Raw genomic sequence first — 20,597 nt, 5'->3', positions numbered from 1 at the left:
GCTCTTGGGGATCTGTGTTGTGCTGCCCCTAAGGCGGTTGCCCCCCACCGTCTCTGCCTGGGGCATTGGACAGCCTGGCAGACTTGGTGCCCAGCTGCTGCCTCTTCCCATGGAGGGCCAAGGAAGGCCCCAAGGCTTGCCAAGCTGCAGCTGGCGTCCCTCTCTGCCTCGGGGAAGTCTGGCCTCAGCCCCAGCTGCTGTGCTGGCACCAAGAAGCAGGGAGGAGGATKCAGGGTCTTGTCCCCTGGGCTGCGGAGGCACCTCTCTGTCTCTGTCATCTCTGTCTCTGGTGCTGTGTAGGCCTCGCAGGAAGCCCTCCTTGGTGCTGCCAGTTTCCTGAAGTGGGAGCAGCTCAGGCACCTGGCCGAAACTGCGCAGCCTTGGAGGATCAGCGAATGCCTGGTAAGGATGACCCCAAAGCCCCCAGACGCAACCGGACAAGGCCTGTCCCCCTCCGTGCCCAGTACGTGGGGCGGGCTGTTGTGCCCCTTGCCCTGGCCGGTGCCCAGAGCCGCCAGCCTAGAGCAGCACTCGTGCTGCCCTTCTGCAAGCATGCTGCCCCAGCGGGCTCTTCTCTGGGCTCCTCTCCCCTTGCCAACCCCTGGGATGCTGAAGCAGCCCCTGGCCCAGCAGCAGGGCACCTCAGCATGCCTGGGGAGCAGCCTGCCCTCTGCTCCCTCCAGCGCTCAGCACTGGCCAACTTGTGCCTGCGAGTCATGAGTGTGCTGGCAGGARGAGGCCAGTCCTGGGCAGARGTACTGCCTGGCTGCGTGCGGAGGTTGTGCGCCAAGCCTGTGCCCTTGTGCTCTCCCCAGATGACGAAGGACAAGAAAAGAGCAGAAGAACGCCTGCGCCAGAGCCTGATGTACTTGGAAAGCCCCCAGGAGTCCTTGCGGGAGGCAGCTGTGAAGTTCAATGGTGAGCCCCAAGCACTGGGGGCGTCCCTCGCTCTCCTGGAGCAGCTGGGCCCCAGCCCTGGCTGCTGTGCTGGCATCGAGAACGAGCCCWGTGGCTGCTGCAGCCCCAAGTGCCTGATGCAGGGTCTGGGCACCCAGGGTCTCCGGGTCACCTTCTTCCTTCTCTGCCCACACGTGAACAGCTGGTGGGAGCCTTATTTAGTCCCTCACAGYAGCACGCGGTGRTGAGCYGCGCTCGAGGGCTGGTGGGTGTATGACGAGGCTGGCAGGGCCAGGCACAGGTTTGCTGCTGGGKGTGGGCTGTGGAGCAGGATTWGTGAGGGAGTGTGTGTGTGCCTAGGGCTCATCGGGCAGCGCATGACGGGCCGGAGCAAGGAGAAGCTGGAGGACATCTGCAGGGGTGAGTGAGAGTAGCGCGGTGTCCAGCAGCGCTGRTGGGTTGGAAGGCAGACAGATGCTGGGCAGGGAGCTCCCACGCGTGYCCCAGGCGAGGAGGGCTCTGCTGCCCGTGTGGAGCAGGGATAGTATGGGTAGATTAGAGAGAAACTTTCAGGTGCCTTTGGGATATTGCTGGCCAGCAGCTCCCAGGTGATGCATTTGTCCCCGCTGGCTCCCAAGTGGCTGTGAGAAGAGCTGAGTGGGACTGGCCATGTCAGGAGGGGATGCCTGGSGTGTGTGCAGGTACAGGGCCTTCATCTCTGCTCCGCTCCTTTCTYTCTCAGCCCTGCAAGGCTTGCAGGAGGACATCAGCCCTTCCRTCTCTTCCCTGGCCACGCAAACCATCCTGCTCCTGCAAACTCCACGGAAGCAGTCTGAGGCTGGAGGCACCCCCGAAGGCCTGTGCTACCGGCTGAGGAGAGCRTGGGAACAGTGGCGCTCTCCTCTGCGCAGTGGCTGCCTTTGCTGCTGGAGCTCAGCYRCGTCGTGATGCCAGGCTGCTCTGCCCGCCAAGGCCACCTGACTGTGCAGGGAAGTCGGGGGAGTTCCTGGCCTCTCTGCCTTCCTGCAGGACAGCTCCATCGCTCAGGCCCAGCCCGGCCCACCCTGTGCTGCCTGTCCACCCTGTGCTGGGACTTCTCCAAAGAAGCACCTCTGTCTCTTCACCACGTGTCGGCGTCTTTTCTTTGGGTACACAAAGCAATGGATTCTGCAGGAGGAAGGACCCRGAGCCRGCCCCTCGCCAGCACTGGCTTCCCCTGGTGTGGCTGAGCCCAGGAGCAACCAGGCTGCCGAGACGCTCTGGCTCCAGCAGCCAAGTCAGCTCACATGCTGGGAAAGGCTCCTTGGCCAGGGGTAAGGCTGCAGATGTTCCTCTGCCCTGCAGCCTGCCCAGMCACGTTTAGAGAGGAGGAACCACTGGGCTGCCTGTTGCATGCCAAGGTCTGTGAGTGCCTGCAACCAGGCACCGTGGGATTTGCCCATGCAGGAAGCAGCRCAGCAGAGCCCAGAGCTCTGCACTCGTGCTGGAGGCTCCAGCCTCTCTGCAAGCAGGGCTCTTCACCCGCCCTCACTGCACAAGCCCTAGGTAACAGCAGGAAGCTGCTCAAGTGCCCCCCTTCAATATGGTGATACATTATTTGACCAGAGATTTTTACACCTCCCTYGCCTCCCCTAACAGGCCATGCATAAAGCAGATCACCACTGCCCATCGAGGAGGCATCAGGCCTCTGGGCCCTTTGTCCGTCCAGAGTGCTCAGTAAATCAGTGCTGCCGGGCAGACGCTTTACTACAGCCCACCTGTGGGCCACAGAGCCAAGACCCGGGCTCAGACTGGCTTGCCCCGGTGCAATCCCAAGGGCACAGAACAGGGGCTGGCAGTGGCTCAGCCCCTGAGGGGTTGCTGTCACGGGCTTGGCTCCYGTGGACAGCAGCTCGCCCAGCCCTGTGCGGCTGCTGCCCTCCCTTGCTCGGCCCTGGCTCTGCTCCAGACTGGGCCCACAGCCCTTGGTGAGGGTAGAGCCAGCGCCCGACACCCATGTGAGCGAGCGCTCATGGTGCTGCCTGCACCCTGGGCCCCTTACTTCTGTGCAACTCGTATTTTGCAACCAGAACTCACTAGATTGGTTGGTCATGCCTGACCAGCACATACTAACAAATTTCTGCAGCCATTTTATTTTGGAGTCATTTCTGAAGCCTCCAGGTTGACTGCATATAAAACGTAGATGCCAGTGTCATCTCTGCTAGAACATTCCAGCATTATCGTAGTTCATTATAGGGCTTGGGGGGTAACATGTTGAGTAAGATTCAATGACTTAAGGACTTAATTAATTTGAGACTTAAATTAAAGTAAGACTTTTACCTAAAACATTTATTTGGCAGCGCCACATCCCAAAAGATTTCAATCACACAGSAAAAAAACMAACAAACAAACAAACAAAAAAAAACAACAMTCAAAAAATTAAATTGTATTCCYGTTGTCTCTGTTTTCAATTCCTTTGACAGAGATAGATGCCGTATTATAATTACCCAGATCATCTGCATAGTGCTATTTGGTGTTAGGTCACTATAAATCCTTTCCCAAACAAAACAGGGTTAACTTCAAAGATAGGATCTGGCTGGAATCTGTAGATCAAAACTGAGGTTCAATTTCAGAGCCTCAGGGAGCATCCTGCAGACTTCATCACTTTAACTTTCAGCTTTGGCTGATATTTCTTAGTTATATCCATAATTTTTATTTTTTAAAAAATCCTGTGAGCCAATCTATCCAGGGACACAGCTCCTGGACTAATGTGCCARTAGGACAGTGTCTTGCCATGGACTTTTACTGAAGTGATGACCTGATGACAGATCAGATAATAGGTTGGGGATCTGGCTTGATCACCTACCAGCAGTGTCCTGATGGTAGTGTCTCCCAAGGCAGTGCCTGCAGAGTGGATGTGGGAATAGTAAAAAGCAGCCTTGCTTGAGCAACCAGAGGCCGTGTTGGGGTGACCAAGGCAGAGACCTCTGATGACAGTTCCCACCCAGGACTATTTGTGACACCTTCCCAGGCTACTTCTGTGCTGAGTTTATGCAATTGACGAGATGTTCTCTTTAGTGTATCTCTAAACAGTGTTGAGATGAAGGTGGGGAGTAAAACACCCAGGAGTTTCCTGCAAACTGTTTGGGCAAGTACATTTATATTTTATTCAACCGCCACATGGGAAGAGCCATTTACGCACCACCACTGCTGACCATCTTGGTGCTTTCAGAGTAGTAAGTCAAAAACCATACATTCAAACTTGTTCTTATTCCAGAGAAGCAGATAATGTTCTTGACCCATGCACAGAGGAGTCAGGTGCTGGCTCTTCAGTGTCTTGGATTATTTCCTCTTTATTTTACCAGGGTTGAAAATCCACTGTCCTCCATTTTTTCAGAGTCTCTTGGGAAACTTTGACATTCAAGCTGGCAGTCAGAAACGTATGCAGGGTTGCAGGAGAAAGGCAGCAGCTGCAGAACTGATCAGGCAAGCTAAAACTGTACAGCTATAGCATCACTCAGATGCAACCACTTAGGTTTAGTCTGTATTATCAAGCCAGGCAATCAGAGCCTGCAACACCAATACACTACATACTCTAACCAATCAACCCCCAAACCAATAGCTAAATACTCTTCATGTAACACCATCTTGATAATACAATTCTCACCTTCGCCTCCTCTTTAAAGGTGTAGGCCTGCTCATCTTCCACTACTGCCTGAGTTGGGTTTATTGCAAGCTTTGATGGATAGCAGTAAATGGAAAGAAAATGAGCTAGTCAGTCTTAGTTTGACAGCTATAGGCTGTCCTCAGTCAGGTTGCAGGGACTGCTGTGTCCGTGTGGAAGATGAAACAGTCAACTGCAATGACTGCTTAGCTAGACAGAGAAATACTTGTAGTCAATATGGTTTTGTTTGGAAGAAGTTCTTGATGGGGGGAACAAGGCATCTTCATAGAAATTAGCATTTTAAAAATTCTGTCCATGTCCTTTGAAATTTTCCAGTATTTTTTAAATGGAACTACAAAGCTTAGTCTGTATCTGTCCAAGATTTTATGAAAAATAATTATGAAGTACTCATGTTCCTCAGGAAAATGGACTTTAATAAAACTGAGACTGCAAAAGAGCCTTGAAAAAGGTATCTCTGAGAAGGAAGTCTATTTGTATGCCCCAGATCTCTCTTATTTTGAGCAATGAAAATCAACTGCCCCCAGATGAATAATCTTAACCCATAATAGCAAAAGCTATTAACAATAGCCATTATTGCAAAGTATCTAGCAATAGCTTGATGTAACCCTCTCATTTGCAGGTAAACTTTGCATTCATATGTTTCACAAGTGTGTTGAGAGAGACTGTCAGAAGGGCTGCAGGTATGCCACAGAAAATGATCTGGGTTAAAATAAATAAATAAATAAGTTAGGCTCATTGCACGGAAGTAACATTTTTAAATTGTAAAGCCAACCAACCAATGAAAGTGAACACTTGAGATTTAGGCTACTGTCATTTCCAGACACTCACTGAAGCTCTGACTAGCTTCTCGTCTCTTGCAGGTTGTTGACCTCTTTCCTTGCAGACCTGCAAGGACTTCAGGTTTTGGGAGGAAGAAGGACCATGCTGAGAGGCAGCCATGATCCTTGCTCATGCTAGCCAGCTACTTGATGTTTCTCAAGCAGTGTGGCCACTGCCCGAGAAATGTTTAGAGGTCAGTGTGTATCTGCACAAACACTGGAGCCAAACCGCTTTATTGCGAAAACCAAGTACAAGTTCAAAGTGATGATGCTGAGAAAATGCCCTTCCCATATATAAGTGATATGAGCGAGCATCTGAGGCTGATTAAAAAAGTGCATATGGATTACTTTAAAGGCAACCACAGTTGCCTTATTTTTACACTTATCCACAATCCCTAGTTCAATGCTGGTTGAAGGAGAAAGCTGCCAGATTTCAGTGTGCATCTGGAGAGCTGGCTTTGCTGCTGATCACAGCTGGGTCTGCTGTCTCCACCTGGTGACAGAAAGGCTGCACTGGAGTCAGTCAGCTCAATGCCCAAGAAAAGACATTCCGAAAAAAAAAAAAAAAAAAAAAAAAAAAAAAAAACAGCAGGCTTTCACAGTGATTTCACAGTGATCACAGCTGCACTTTAGGTTCCTCCCCAGGTTTCAATTTTCCTCTGGGGAAAGGAGTGGGAGCAGCCACAAAACACATGATGCTTGTCCTTGAAAGTGGAGACAAAAACCATTATGGTACAGTTGTGGATATTGTATCTTACAGATACAATTGTTCTTCCTCTTATTTTTGCAGTTATGAATGTATCTTGTCATCATACACTGAGATAGATACAGAGAGGACTTAATCTGCAAGTTCATCTACTATAAAAATGGAAGGTAACAGTATTAACACAAGGATAAAAAGCTTATGACTAAGTTGTTTTGTACAATGGGATAAGCATTAACCATTCTGTTTAATTAGTTGTTCTGAAACCTAGAAAGCAGCATGACAGTGGTAGGAAAACACTAGCTAATGTGGAATCACAGCGCAACTTGTAATAGAAATCGATATATTAGTGCAGATTGTCTGGACCAGTTGAAAGGCATTATGGACACTTATGAATATAAAATTATGTATGAATGTGTACATATATATTTGTAAATATGTATTATAACTGCAAAAATTAAGGGGAATAATGTTTCAAGATCTAGCAGAGCTCAGAAACAAAAAGGAAATCTCATACCTTTATCCTCTGCTGCTACCTTTTGAGGTTTTTTTTGTGATGACAGCTTTCAAGAGAGAAAAAAAATATTTTAAAAATCAAAACCTGTGACTATGTCACTTTGCTGTCACCTCACTCTTTTCTCTCTTTTTCTCTGTTTCTATTTGAGTCAGCAAGGTGGATGTTATTTCTCTGAAGTCTAATTGCATGTGAACTTGTCCCCTGATACATATGGTGACCCTTCACCTATTTCAGTGCGGCAGAAACAGCACAGCCACAAGGCCCACCACTCCCCTCTATGCCTTTTCCCAGGGCTGCACCACTTTCAGGGCCAAGAGGTTTTAGCTTACATCCAAAGAGAAGTTCCCCTGCACCAGCTTGTGCCAGCTTCTTGTCCTTTTGCCACACACCTCTCAGGAACGTCTGGCTCTGTAACCCCTTTCACGCAGTGGAAGACAACAGTTAGATCCCTCTTTCATTTTCTCTAGGGTGAAAAAATCTCAGCTCCTTCATCTTCTCCTTACAGGCCATGTGTTCTGGCCTCCAACCATCTGGACACTGCCTGTTTGTCAGCATCTCAACTGCTGGCTACACTGTTGCTAATGCAGCACATCATGGGACAGATGATGAAAAGAGCCTTCCTGGAGCATGCAGGTGTTAAGATTATCTCAGTTTCTCCTTTACTGGAAATGGATGCAAGAGTCAGATGCGACAGCAAAATGCATGGTAATAAAGCAATAAGAAGCATGGACCACATAAAATGCTACAAAGCTTTTTATTTTCTTAATGAACTGAGGTATATGTTATATGTAAAATGCCACCATCACTTTACATGGCACACAGGCTAAATGAGAACATCTGACTTGGTGGGAAAAGGCACTGCTTTGAAATGCTAGGCTCTCCACTCCACCACCAGCAAGAGTTGTTTGCTCCACAGAGATACAATAAGCAGCTGGTAAGGACAGGAGAGTTGATACTGCTCTTTGTCTGAGGTGTCTTCACAGCTTTTGCTGCAGCTGCACAGGAGGAAACAACCTCATTGTCTGGGAGCATCTATGAAACATACAGCGCACAGTGCAGGTGGGTAGCAATATATTCCTACAAAAGCCAAGAAAAAAAGGAGCAAATAAAGGGACCTCTAATGGGAAGGTATTCTGGTAAAATTGATCTTAAGGAGAAATACCTGTTTCACATGTCTGCTTGAAATGTCTCTCCTAGTTCACTCCTGAAAAAGTTTCTTGAGGATAACAGAGCCACATAGATTTGCAGGACAAGAGACCCATCTGAAGCACCAAATGGAGCCAAATACTGCCTGGGGTCAATTCTGAATAACAAGAGACTGTAAGAGCTAGATCTGGTATTTACAAAACCTTTGTCTAATAGGAGCCACACTCTCCCTTCTACTGGTAATGCAGAACTTGCCTGCACAGTGCTTTTCTCATACACTACTGACCAGCTGACTCCAGAGACCACAACAGGATATGAAGCATCTGCTGGACTTAAATACATTATTTCAGGGCCCAAAGACCTGTGTCATTTTCCTCAGTCTGCTTCCATGGTTGAAGTAAAAACATAAGCGTAGAAAAATCATTTGCCGATTTACTAGGATGATTAATTTAACTGACATGGAAACTTGAAAGTCCTTTGAGCATGTTTTCTAGCCAAGCATCATTGCCAAGAACTCAGTTAACTGAGTGGCAAAATCACCCAAAAGGATATTGACATTCGCATCAGTCCAACTGAATGGATCTTTGGGAGGAAGATGGGAAAAAGCTTCTTATATTAGGATAAAACATATGAAATACAAGCTTTCTTTCATCGCCCTACAAACTCAATCTTTATGCCTCTCTCAGCATGGACTGTCCCACTAAGACTGTTATTAGAAGAACTCAGTGCTTATGTAGAAATATCATCTCCTCTTTTTTTCATGAGCACTGACTGTATTGGAGAGTTTGTTCACAAATTACTACCTAAAAATAGAAGATTTCCCCAAGGAGCTGCAGAGTTTATGCACAATCTGCAGCTTACATAGTGCAGGGTCCAAAAATCAAACCACACTTTTTGTGAATAGAGAGGCAAGCACCAACCTGAACTAAAGATAACCAGGTACAGACAGAAATGCTGTACAGACCACAGTTGTGTTACAGTTATAGAAGTTAAACTCTTTTCCTCTTCTCCACAACTTCAAAGGAAAAGCTTGGTTTACTTCATTTGTTACTCAGTTTCAGGACAAAGTTTGGCTTTTCAGTTCTCAGTTGTAGTGAGTAGTATTGTCCTGTAATCCTAGTTATGCCGACCAGTGAACCCTAGGGCAACTTTGTTTTCTTTGGTCCCATCAGTAGCTTGCTAAGAAAATGAATATTGCTTGTGCTTTAAAACCCAAATATCAGATAAACACTAAGAAAAGGGGAGAGGATTGAGTTGTAGCTTGGTCAAAGGGATATAGTTCCTTGTAGTCTTTCTTTATTCTTTTGTGCTCACCAGTACTGAAGTCCTTGAATTTCTTTGCACATTAGTATACAATTTTCCAGTGAGTTGGCTGCTCACAGTTTTTCTCTTTCTCACCACAAAATCGGTTATAAGTTGTTTTTGGATCAAATCCCAAGATCTCCCTTTCCTCATGAATCCGGAAGGAAAATGTTGAAACTGAGGTGCCTATAAAATACCTATGAAGAGATCAGAACTGGTTAGTAAAGAGGGCTAATTTTTAGAGTACAAGTAACTGATCTCAGTCCAGTGAATTTTAATGAATAATTTGTAATCAATTGTATGTTGGTCAAAGACAATATTTAGGTTTGTGACTGTAAAATATGGCTCCACTAAGAAAAGCCAAATTTGCTACCTTGCATGTGCACAGATCCACTGGTCAATCACAGCCACTCCCCCGTCTTTGTAGAGTTCTAGCTCCTCCCAAGTGGGTTCAAACCTAACCATCTCAGGCAGTAGTTTCTTGAGCAATTCGACCTCTGAATAAGGGAAAGACACAAAGGACTCAGTTCAATTTTATGTTAGAAAGCACAATTCTGTTGTCAGAAAATTAAGTGCTTAACGGGACCCTGGGTGAATAGCTACAAAGCATGGAAAACCATAATCTACCTACGAATTACAGAATCACAGAAACAGTTGAGAGTTGAATTCTAGAACATTTTGCCAAATGTCAGAGTATTTTAGGCAGGGGAAGGAATCAGGGAGGCAGAGACATATTGCCAAGGGAGGCAATTCTGACAGGGTGGTGAAACCTGCAAATGGCAGAACTGACATGACTACCAGTTTTACTGTTTAATCCCACAGGGGTGATATATCAAGAGACCTTGAATAACAGCAAAATTGGATTAGTTATCACAGAGTCCAACCCTGCTGAGTCATTCTTGCAGATATTGTACCTGCGAGGTATAATATGTCATGTATTGAAACATAATCCCTAGATACTACCAGGAGGGGATGGTAGCCCTGGGACAGGTTCCAGAAGGGGAACCCCATCATTGGGGGTTTCCAAAAGTCTTGGCTAGACACAACTGGGGCTGCCCTGTGCTGATGTTGGGGGATAGTCCTGCTTCAAGGGAGAGGCAGGATAGGAGACTTCAGCGGCTCCTTCCCGCTGGCTCATCAGTGAGTCTACAAAACACAAAGGAAAGAGATGGGATGTAAAGAAGAGGAGGAGTAGGTAAAAACACCACATCCCTCATCYAGTTCCCAATCTCCCACYAAACAGACTGTCAAACTGCTTATGGGAAACACCAAACTAATGCCTGGGTACCACTCATCCTGGTTGGAGGGAAAAGGCTGCCCAGTCCCATTCAATTTACTGTTCTGGATTACAGACATGTGAATTTCCAGACATTCATGAAAATGAAGTAATAATTGCTGCGTTCATTGTCAGAAAGTTATCAGTCCTAAACTGACTGCACTCTGCCTACCCTCTTCAACAGCATCAGTGGCCAGGAAAACTTTTTCAAGTTTATGCATGTCCAACAGGCTGCGGATTTTCTTCACTGCTCCTTGCAGGGTAGGTACATCTTCTCTGTGACCCCAGATGAAGTCTTTCCTTCTGAGATGAACTCCTAGGTATGGACCACCTAGAGCGGTGCCTGTCTTAACCTAAGCAAGAAAGATCATATGCTTTAAAACTTGGAGGCTCATGAATTTCCAGTCATTCATAAAAATGCAGTGGTAATTGCTGCACTCATTATCAGAAGTCAATGTCACCACTGTTGATTCTTACTGAAGAAGTCTGGGAATATGAACGTATAATCACAATGATCTGAGCTGTCAGAGCCAAATTCATAGGTAACTTCTACCATTCCCTGCAGCATACAGCCAAGACTAAACAAGTCAAAAGAAAAATATTATATTTATTATGGGAAACACATTCTGTTACAATTTTACCTTCATCTGTGTCCAGTCCTCATTGTAGTAAGTCCTGTCTGCTTCATCTGTAGATTGAAGGTATTTGTTTCTGAACTCGTTTCCCACCACACGGAGATGTTTAGCAAACACCATACTCCGACGCGTCTGTTGGAATAAGAGCATTTGCCAAGTCAGGAATAGGAAGAGAGCTAAAAACAAGTAAATAGAGGTAGTTTCACATACATAGAGCTCCTGGGATGTGTTTATTTTTAATACATCCATGCAGCATACAAGCAACAATTCCTAACATTTCATATTAGCTTTATCTGTTTAATCTGAATCATAACAACATTTCATCCAGTATATTCAGCTAATCCTGCAATATAGGGGTGTACTGAGTAGACTGTAGGTATCTACAGCAGAGGACAGTTAATATACCAAATTAAACACCTCAGTAATATGCCTTATCTTTAGGGAAGAGAGGGATGAAAGCTGGGCAGACTTGTAAAATACCTGTAAGAAAAAATGCTAAAAAAAAAAAATCATCGCTGTAGCCACTGACACTCCATTCAAATTCAGTAGTATAGCCCTCTTACCTTCTTATTAACAAGCACATACAACTGAAGTAAGTAAATTTCATGTGACCAAGGATACCTCATGTGACTGCTGACCAAGGATACCCCGGAATTTGGTCTAATTCTTAATTTTATAAAAGGCTATTGTCCCTGTTGAGTGATAAGCACCAAGTGCTCTGAAAACGCTGCACTGATTCTGCCTTTGCTTTGCTTTAGCAAAGAGGCAGAAACTAAAATTACTGGCCTTTTCTCAACTTCACTGAGAGCAGCTGTCTATCCATATGCCAAATCACATTTAGTTTTCTGTAAGATCCATCAGTGTGGTAGCAGATGATCTATCCTCCTTTAAATACTTAATGGAAACACAAGTTTGCCCTTCCAGGATCTTTTAAGAGATCAGGATTGGCCTTCTAATTTCAAATCCTCCAGCAGTCCTTGATTCATATCAAGACAGGATACACACATACACCATCTACTGCAGAATGCTAATGCTGCAGTTCATGGAGAGACATTTTCACTACTTTTTCTTATTTGTCAGCTCAAAATGATTCTGTTGAGCATGGAAATGGGCTATCTTACCCAAGATGTTATGAAGAGGTTATACCCAAGAGGCAGCAGAAGCACACTTACATAACTCATGGCAGTGCAGTGCACTAGGGAGGACAGTAAATATCTTCAAAAACTATACTCCCGCAACAAATATCTTTAAATTTCTCTGTCCTGACAGACAGTCCAGTTCACTAGATCTAGTTCGAGTGCAATCTCTTGCTGAAAACAGGACTGACTAGATACCTCCCTGTTTAAATTTTTCGATGAATCTAAGTTTGTGGGGGTGGGCAGGGGAGGAGGCCTGTTTTGTTGGTTATTTTCTTTTAATGCTTTGAGGCAGTCCCTCAGAAATGATGAAACCAAATGTAAAATCATTGGCTTTTTCAGAGTTGTCTTTAGAGAACTTTATGCTTCTGTAGAAATAGTGAAGCATTCACATGGTCTGCATGCTATATTGATGCTCTTCATGAGATTAAACAGTTACTGTTAACCCATTTTGGGAAGTCTTTCTGCTCCATAGCCATTAAGAATCCAAAATCAGTACCTTTCAGCATGCAGCGATCGAGAAGTCTAGCCAAAAATAGTGACAATGGTAACAGCAACGTGGCTCAATACTAACTTCAAATATTTTTGGACACTGAAGAAGTAGGTTGCAAAGGGATGCTGGCTTGTTACAATTTAAAAACTTCTTAGAAGGAAGAAGGCATCTGTTAGCATTGTTTGTAATGAACTCCAGATGTTATCCACAGAGTTATCCCGTGTAAGTGAACTGAACGACACTCCGCATTTGAGCTCTTCCCCAGTTCTTATTTCTAAACATCTGAATTTGAAATAGTCTTCACAATGACATTCTGGCACTACTCAGTGAAGTCACCCCTCCGCACTGCCGTTGTAATATTGTGCCAAGACTTGAGCTGGCCACACAGAAAATTTTGATCAAAGTTTAACCCACATTTCATTGGGCAGATTTGGCAATATTACTAAACTTAAAAAAGGGGGGAACAGAAAGAGGATTTCGAAAGACTCAACAGATGATTGTATGCTCATTCTAGTGGTTGGTGCCATGAAGATCTGTCTTAGCCAGATGAATAAAAGTGTCTACAAATTCAAAGTATTTGCAGACTTTTTCCTTCAAAGCTTTAAACCTCCTTTCAGTTTGTAAGCATGGGCACCACAAGCTATATCTAGACTGAAAGTCACTTAGATTGATTCTGCAGCAAAAAAGATGAGTCTAGAGCAAAAAGAGCCCAGAACACTGCTAATGGAACATAATTACAACATGCCTACTTTCAGAACCCAATGTACAACTGCAGGTTTGTGCACACACCTGAGGTAGCTTCAGGATATGGGCATGTGAACAAGATAGTCTGGATAACAAGGTAACATGCTTCAGCTGACCTCTGGTAACTGCTGGTGTGCATGGAAACCTGTTTGTACACCCAAGAGCAGAGAGGCCTGCAGTGTTTAGCCACCTGGAGCAGCTCTTAAAATATCTTTGGCTGTATTTTTGCTAGCTGCCATTCTCAAGATGTAGCAGTAGATACATTCTTATTTCCCTCTTTCAGTCACTGAAAATTGAAGATCCGTGTCTCCACAGAAAAAAATACATTTTTTGAGAAGCTCAAGTTGTCAGTTTGCTGGTTTAAAATTAAAAAAAAAATGCAAGTCAAATCACACAGGACATTTAAAAGATTTGCACGCTTGTCTAGAGTCTACCTAAAATGTTTGCCTACTCCAGGCGTAAGACAATTGTGTAACCTGTTCAAGATCTGATGAGGGAAACAAAGCCATGGTTCCCACCTAAATGGCTTGAGCAATGAAGTCATAAGTAGTTAGTTGATATGAAGCTCCCCTAAAGAGATGCCCTAAAAGAATTGAGAGCTTTCCATCCTCACAATGTGCTAACATTTTAAGCTTCTGAAATGAGTCATACACTGAAACATGTTTCTCTGCATGCAACTTGCAAGAACAAATACTTTAATAAATCTTTAAACAGCTAAACAGCTTCTTAAGTGAAACACATTAAAAATTTTTTTTCTTAAATTTTAGCATTTCATATCATATTATTTTGAGATGAAAAAGTATTTTTTATTACTGATTTTGTTTGTTGTTTTACTTGGAACATACTGTTGTGCTATATGTGTTTTGCTCAATAAATGAAAATTTTCTCTATTTCTTTGTCTGTATGACTATATCAAGAAAAAACAGTAAAACTAGAAGTTACACAGGTACTTAAGAATTAAAAGACAAGAAAAAAAATAATATTTTCCAGGAGACTATAAATTTATTTTACAATGTTTAAAGCACTACTGTTAAGCAATGTGTGTTATGAATCTACATGGGTTCATGTCCTGATTTTTACAGGATTACAAGTCAGATTCAGAAATGATGAATAAGTCATGTTTTGGGAAAGTTATTCTCAATGAAAAATTCATGGTTAGTAAACTACAGTCTTGTCCATTTCTGAAAAATAGACCATATACAAAGTGAATAGCCAGATATTTATAGCTGACAAGACTGAAGTTGAGACAATTCGTTTCATAGTATCAGATGATTTACTTCCTCTTAGAAACTTGAATAATATGAAACCCATTATATCATAACTCTTATTTTCCTATGGCTGGACCTTTATTTTTGTCATTAAAAAATAAGTCTTTTTTTCATGGGGATTACTGTACTGCTGAGCCTTGCGTGAGTTCTTCCAAAGTGCTCAGCATTGCATTGAAACTGGTGGGAATTTTGCCATCAAAGCCAAGGGGGAGAGAATTAAGTCAATACTGAACACTCTGGGGAACCAGGAAATGCCTAACTTTGAGGCCAACTAGTGATGAAACCACACAAAGGCAGTTCCCTTTGACTGTAGATGCATAGGGAAGTAATTCCACATACAACCCCTTGCAGGTCTGATTCTCTGGAGATAAGACATCAGAACAAATTCCTGCATTACATTAATCCACAGCAACTTAAAGACAATGTTTAGAGTGCACTACTGAAATACAAGACACAAGTTACTTTCAAGATTACCAACTCAGAGAAAAAAAATGAAGTCAAACTGAAGTACACACTAGTTACTGAATTTTTATCAAAAGCAAGTAGAAAATCTGGAGAAGCTAACTTGAAAATACTCACATTCCAATAATCTTTCCCTCCGTAGTGGTCATGAAGAAGGTTTTCAGCTCTGTCTAACATCACTGACCTATTAAAAATTGTAAAACTGAGTGCACTTCCCTTAGGAATAGATTTACATCACTATGTTTATACAGCAGCCAGGATAAAGCACAGACTATAATCTCTCTGCAAAGGGGACATAGGGAACAAGGGATTTGTTACCAATCTATTCTGCAAAAACCAAACTGTAACCCATAGCCTGCTGGAGAGACAAGGGAACTATGCCATTGTATAATGGTGCTCTCCTCTTTAATAATTGTTACACTTAACTGTGATAATTAAACATAGACAAGAAATAACAATCCCTCACATAGCCCTCACAGTAATTCTTATTGGAGATACTGTACGATTGTCAAAGGGGGAAAAAGTGATCCAAAGGGGTGGATAGAGAAGAAGTGACCAGTGAGGTAATGCTCACGCTGAGACCACCTGAGAGTCTCTTGTAGGCAGGACTGTATTCTCACAAAAGCAAAAGTTGAGGTTTTTTCTATGTGTGGATTAAAGTGCCACACAGTAAAATAACAGAGCAAAGAGCATATAAATGCTATAAAAATGTGTGTTAGCAGCTATATACGTATTTTATAGTGAAATTTCTTCACTGACATGAAACAGCCTGTGTTTTTTGTATAGTACACACAGTATAGGATTGTTTACTAGAAGTATAACTACGCTGCCAAAGTTGTGAGAAACATAAGAGGTATTTAGAGTTTTAAGCAGCTGCGAATACAGGAGGTGTTGATGTAGTCTGTGTTCTGGGTGGATTGAATAAGCAAACACAGAGAGAAATGTTTTTGCAGAAGGGTAGCCAAGTCATTATCTGGATTTTATGCTGCTAAAATGAGAGGAAGCAAATAATCAATCGCCTTTTGATTGTCATTGCTGATGAACAGCTGGACACTTTTACCTACGGCTACAAATTATCTGGAAGATAGACTAGATTGTGCCAGTGGTGAAGTACTACATATAACAGAAAGCTTGAAGGTGAATCAGATCAATAGCTTAAACATGTCAATCAGCAAGACAGAATTTCTATGAATGACCAGGTCTGAATAGTAATAATGAAGTATTAGGACTGTACAACTGGTTGTCTGGCCAGAATGGCAGTATCAGAAAAGGAGAGAGGCTGTGGAGCATGAGTCACTACAGCCACAGGGGATTTCAACTATCCCATGCAGACTAAGCAAACGTCATAGCAGGATACGACTAAGAGACTAAAATCTTAGACACTGTCAAAGACAGTGTGATGAACCAGCTGGGCAGGGAGCAGCTCTTGACAGAGTCTGAAGTAGGCGCAGGACACAGACCAAAATCTCATAGTGGAAGAGCTGATCTGTGATACTAACCATAACATACTTATATTCAAGATCTTACAGGATCATCAATGGCTAAAGAAAGCCTACCACAGTGGCATTCAGCTTCAAAAAGGGAAGCTACACAAAAATGAGGAAGTGTTGTCCAAATTAAGACAACAGAAAGGCTCATAAACTCTACGAAATTAAACAGAAAACACATTAAGGCAGGCCAAAAAAGAATTTGAGAAGCAACTAAGAAAAGGTCTAAGAGAGGTTTTGCTTCTTTGCTTCTGATGGGATGTATTGCAGATCCCCACTGCTCTACTGAGGAGAAGCTTCACCTCATTTCCAAATAAACTGTGCTGATATTATATTTTTGGAAGTATTTGCTTTCAAGGCAAAACTACACTCTAGCTTACATGATTTGTCTTCCTCCTATGGATTTATTCCCCTGATGTACTTATAGACTGCAATTATATCCTCATACTGTTCCTAGCTTTTGCTTCGCTAATATGTCTCTGGGTGTTAAAAGGTCACAGCTGACTGCAAATATTCTGCTACTGAGAAAACGTAAGCATGCTCCATGTCTCTCATGTGATGGCTGTCCATTCCTCTGATCATTCTAATGGCATCTCCACACCTCAGAGCAGAAAGCTGAAACGTGCTGCTTGTTCTCTCTAAATCTAGCTCACACTAATGGGGACGGACATAAAAGACCAGGCACTGCCTTTCAGAATCTGAGATGTGAACCTAAGAAACACCAACTCTACTCTGTTCGTTCTCTCTTGACACAGGATGAAAGGGTAAAGGAAGGAAAAGTAAGCATAGAGGGGTAAGTACATTTAGATACCTGACTGAGAATAAAAAGGAGCTCATGGCAATTTCATCTGTTATTAGCATTGTGGCATTTAACATAACTTGCTATTAGGTCCTTTTTAGAGTATAAATTCCTTCTACAATGATTTTAATAGACCACAATAACTCAGCGATGAAATACCGCAACTGTTGCATAAGGCGCATAAACTCTCCCCACTCTTCCACACTGGCAATGGGTTTGTGGGTATGCAATGCAACACTACATAGTGACATAAAGTAGCTCACTGGGCTGAAGTGTTCTTCAAAAGGATGGGAGCCACAACAGAGGCAGATCCTTGGACAGACAGACAAGAGACATTTAGGCCTCGTGTTTCCTCATAACCCCAGAACCATCCTCTGAAAGAGAACAAAAAAGTATTGGTTCATATGCCTGTATTTGAAATTAATGTGTTTATATATAAATGAATTGAATCAGCAGTATGCCCTCAAAAGACGACGTATAATGTAAACAAACCATTCAGTGTCTATATAGATTTTATATGATATGTTGCCTTACTAGAACTAGATCTTCCAGTATCATTATAATATTTTGTTACTGATATGGTTTAAAAACAAAGAAAACTAATTCCAAACATTCAGGGATTTACAACACTGTAATAAGCACACGAGACCCTTCTATTAGAGAAGGCAAATTTCTTACTGAGTGCAACAAAAAAGAACACTAAAAAGACTGCAAGATACTACCTGTAGTATTCATGTTTGTCTTTGGAATACATAAGCTGGTCAATGCAAGGCCTTTCATCTATTTTCTCTTCCCACGTTCCTTCTTTCCATCCTTCTGCATAGCCTTGTAGGACATACACCTGTTCAATAAAGGGACCGCCTGACTCTGAACAGGAAGCAAAGCAAAGCATTTATAAGCCCAGAAAACCACAGGATAAAGGTATGAAATAAAGTTACCTATAGTTAAAAATCTACTGTAAATATTAAACTAATCTCTCCCCTCCCTATTTTCCCAATAAAAAGAAGGGATGTTCAAGTGAGGCATAAAAGCTAAATGGTCAGGGTCAGGGTTTGTGACAACTTGTTAGTTCCACCCAACTGTGTGCTATTTAACGCRCCAAAAGGAACTGAAATACCATGAAAGCCTAACTACAAAAGTTGGGTAAAGTGAACCTTTTGCACAGCAAAAGAAGCCTGTCTTTGTTCATACTCTTCCATGTGCTATCTTTAGGTATCTGTTTTCTACCATTAAGTGTACCCCCATTTAGATTAATTTTGCCAATTGATTTATGTGAAGTATTTGAATACGTGCAGCTTTGACTATGAAAAAAAGGATTTTCATTGAAGAATCCACTTCACAGCTTTTACTGTCCAACAGTCTCCAGAAAAAGATGGCTTATTTGTAATTCACCAAAGATATGCAAGCTTCCCCCTCTCTCAACAGGGTCAAATTAAGTGGGAGTATCTTTGGCTTTCATCGGGGTACTAACTGTCTTTCCTAGGGGTCCCTAAGCAGGACCACAGGGCTACACAAAATGTTGAGTGGCAACTCAGGGTGCAACAGGGCTGAATAATTTTGGTTACTTTGTGTTATTTTGTGCTACTGCTTTGTACTCAGTACAACCAGTACTGCTTTGAACTCACTTTGTACTCACAAACTGTAGCGTGGATCCCACTTCCTTTTCATATGAATAAAAACTGGTAACTGGGAACACTTGGATTTTCAGGGGGAATTGGTAAACTTTACTTCAGTTTAAACCTGGCATTTCAAACTAAGCGATACTTCTTTTTACTACAAAACCACAAGGATATTTGATATGGTTTTAATTAAAGACATTAAAAAAGGAATTGGCATCTTTCAGACATCTCTTACTTCTATGATTAAGAACAGGTCTTTTCTCCAACAAGTTTCCTTCCCCACTTTCTAAAATATGATAGCCTCCAATTACTTTTACTAGCAAAATTTTGCAAATTTTTAAAATTTAATCAGGTTGGAGCACAAAGAACAAGGTACAACTTCTACACATTTGGAATTTAATCACATCAAAGATTCTTTTTCAAAAAAATAAAAGCCTATTTTGAGTATAAGTAATTCAACTGGATAAAGTCAGCATTGTTCTAAGAGGGCAGATTAGATAACCCTCCTGAACCTACATGTTTCTATAACGTAGACAACGAATGACAGAGTTTAAAAAGAAATGGCCTGTAAGAATTTTAAACAAGGATAGCCAAGGTTAAATACTGTGGCATAGTGTTCAGCAACATGAAAGAAATGAAAGAATATCTATTTCTCCTCCTTCCTTCTACTATTCACCCTCCACTGGAAGATAACAGCAGGGCTGTCTTCAAACAAACCAAATCAATCAGAATTAAGATTAAAAAAAAAAGTTCAAGTCAATGAAGCCTTTTTTTTATTTTTTATTTTTTTTTGACTCCCCTTTAGGAAAAGCCAAAGTAAGTACAAGGAATCACCTGTGAAAAAGAAACACTTCAAACATTTAGTTGTTCACAGATTGTATTATTATATGCTTTACCTGCAATGAACTGCTCGTATTCAATGACAGGGATGTTTTTACTGAGGCTAGAGAGATCAAAAAACGCAGACCACGGGATTCGAACTTGCAGGATGTCAGGACTCTGCCAGTGATAAAGACGTCCCCAAGGAGGCAGAACTAGCACCCAATTTTCACTTTTCAGCAAGGTCTTCAGCAGTGACGCAATGCGAATATAGACATCTCTGCGAAGGTTGAACCCTTCAGGAGGATTTACGTCATACAGGAGGTATCTAAAGAGAACAAAGCAATATATTTACGTCACAGACATTTTAAACCACTCGTGTGAATGATTTTTTTCTCTGAAATCACTCGGTGATTTCACTCTGCGGGGATGGAAACCATTCCCCTTTTGTGAGTTTGCTGCCTTGAGAAGGGAGAGGGATGGTGCGAGAGGAAGGCTGAGCAGCACGTGCTGCATCGCCAGAGCGGCCTGCTGCCGAGCCGCAGTCGGGACACGGGTCCAAGGGTCTCCCACCRCGCTGGGACCTCGCCTCGGGACCCCGTTGAGGCAGCTCGTACCACAAGCGACGAGGAAGAGGCCGCCAAGCGGCCCCGTGATCGTCTCGCAGCTCCGGGCGGCAAGGCAGGAACCACCAGGCTGCGATGCGTGACCGGCGCGGCGGCCGCCGTGCCCCCGACACCCCGCAGACCAGCACGTTAACGCAGAGGGACGTGCCCGAAGGGCGGTCGGCCGTCCGCCCCCCCCAACCCCCC

The 20,597-nt window shown here is 43.2% G+C and overlaps 2 protein-coding genes across 2 annotated transcripts in view; one reads left to right on the top strand and one right to left on the bottom strand.

The window, feature by feature from the left end:
• Nucleotides 1-300: 300 nt before the first annotated feature.
• Nucleotides 301-1,874, top strand: LOC146590470 (uncharacterized; the record flags this gene model as incomplete). The annotated part of the gene is made up of 4 exons (XM_085314558.1): nucleotides 301-402; nucleotides 816-918; nucleotides 1,258-1,317; nucleotides 1,640-1,874. Coding segments are annotated over 4 exons (471 nt in total), but the record flags the coding sequence as incomplete, so codon positions are not given.
• A 5,460-nt stretch (nucleotides 1,875-7,334) lies between these two features.
• POFUT2 (protein O-fucosyltransferase 2) overlaps nucleotides 7,335-20,597 on the bottom strand; it is a gene marked incomplete at its 5' end in the record, with an annotated part of 13,611 nt that continues 348 nt past the window's right edge. The window contains 8 exons of the mRNA XM_085314557.1: nucleotides 7,335-9,244; nucleotides 9,421-9,544; nucleotides 10,496-10,676; nucleotides 10,965-11,090; nucleotides 15,179-15,245; nucleotides 17,611-17,721; nucleotides 18,070-18,214; nucleotides 19,863-20,113. Coding sequence (XP_085170683.1) covers nucleotides 9,091-9,244; nucleotides 9,421-9,544; nucleotides 10,496-10,676; nucleotides 10,965-11,090; nucleotides 15,179-15,245; nucleotides 17,611-17,721; nucleotides 18,070-18,214; nucleotides 19,863-20,113 — 1,159 coding nt within the window. The remainder of the gene's footprint in view (nucleotides 9,245-9,420; nucleotides 9,545-10,495; nucleotides 10,677-10,964; nucleotides 11,091-15,178; nucleotides 15,246-17,610; nucleotides 17,722-18,069; nucleotides 18,215-19,862; nucleotides 20,114-20,597) is intronic.

Source organism: Rhea americana, unplaced genomic scaffold (genome assembly GCF_003343005.1).
Source record: "Rhea americana isolate MKP2758 unplaced genomic scaffold, rheAme1 scaffold_408, whole genome shotgun sequence".
Lineage (NCBI taxonomy): Eukaryota > Metazoa > Chordata > Aves > Rheiformes > Rheidae > Rhea > Rhea americana.
Note: the sequence above shows the minus strand (reverse complement) of the source record. Positions and strands in the feature narration are given on the sequence as shown.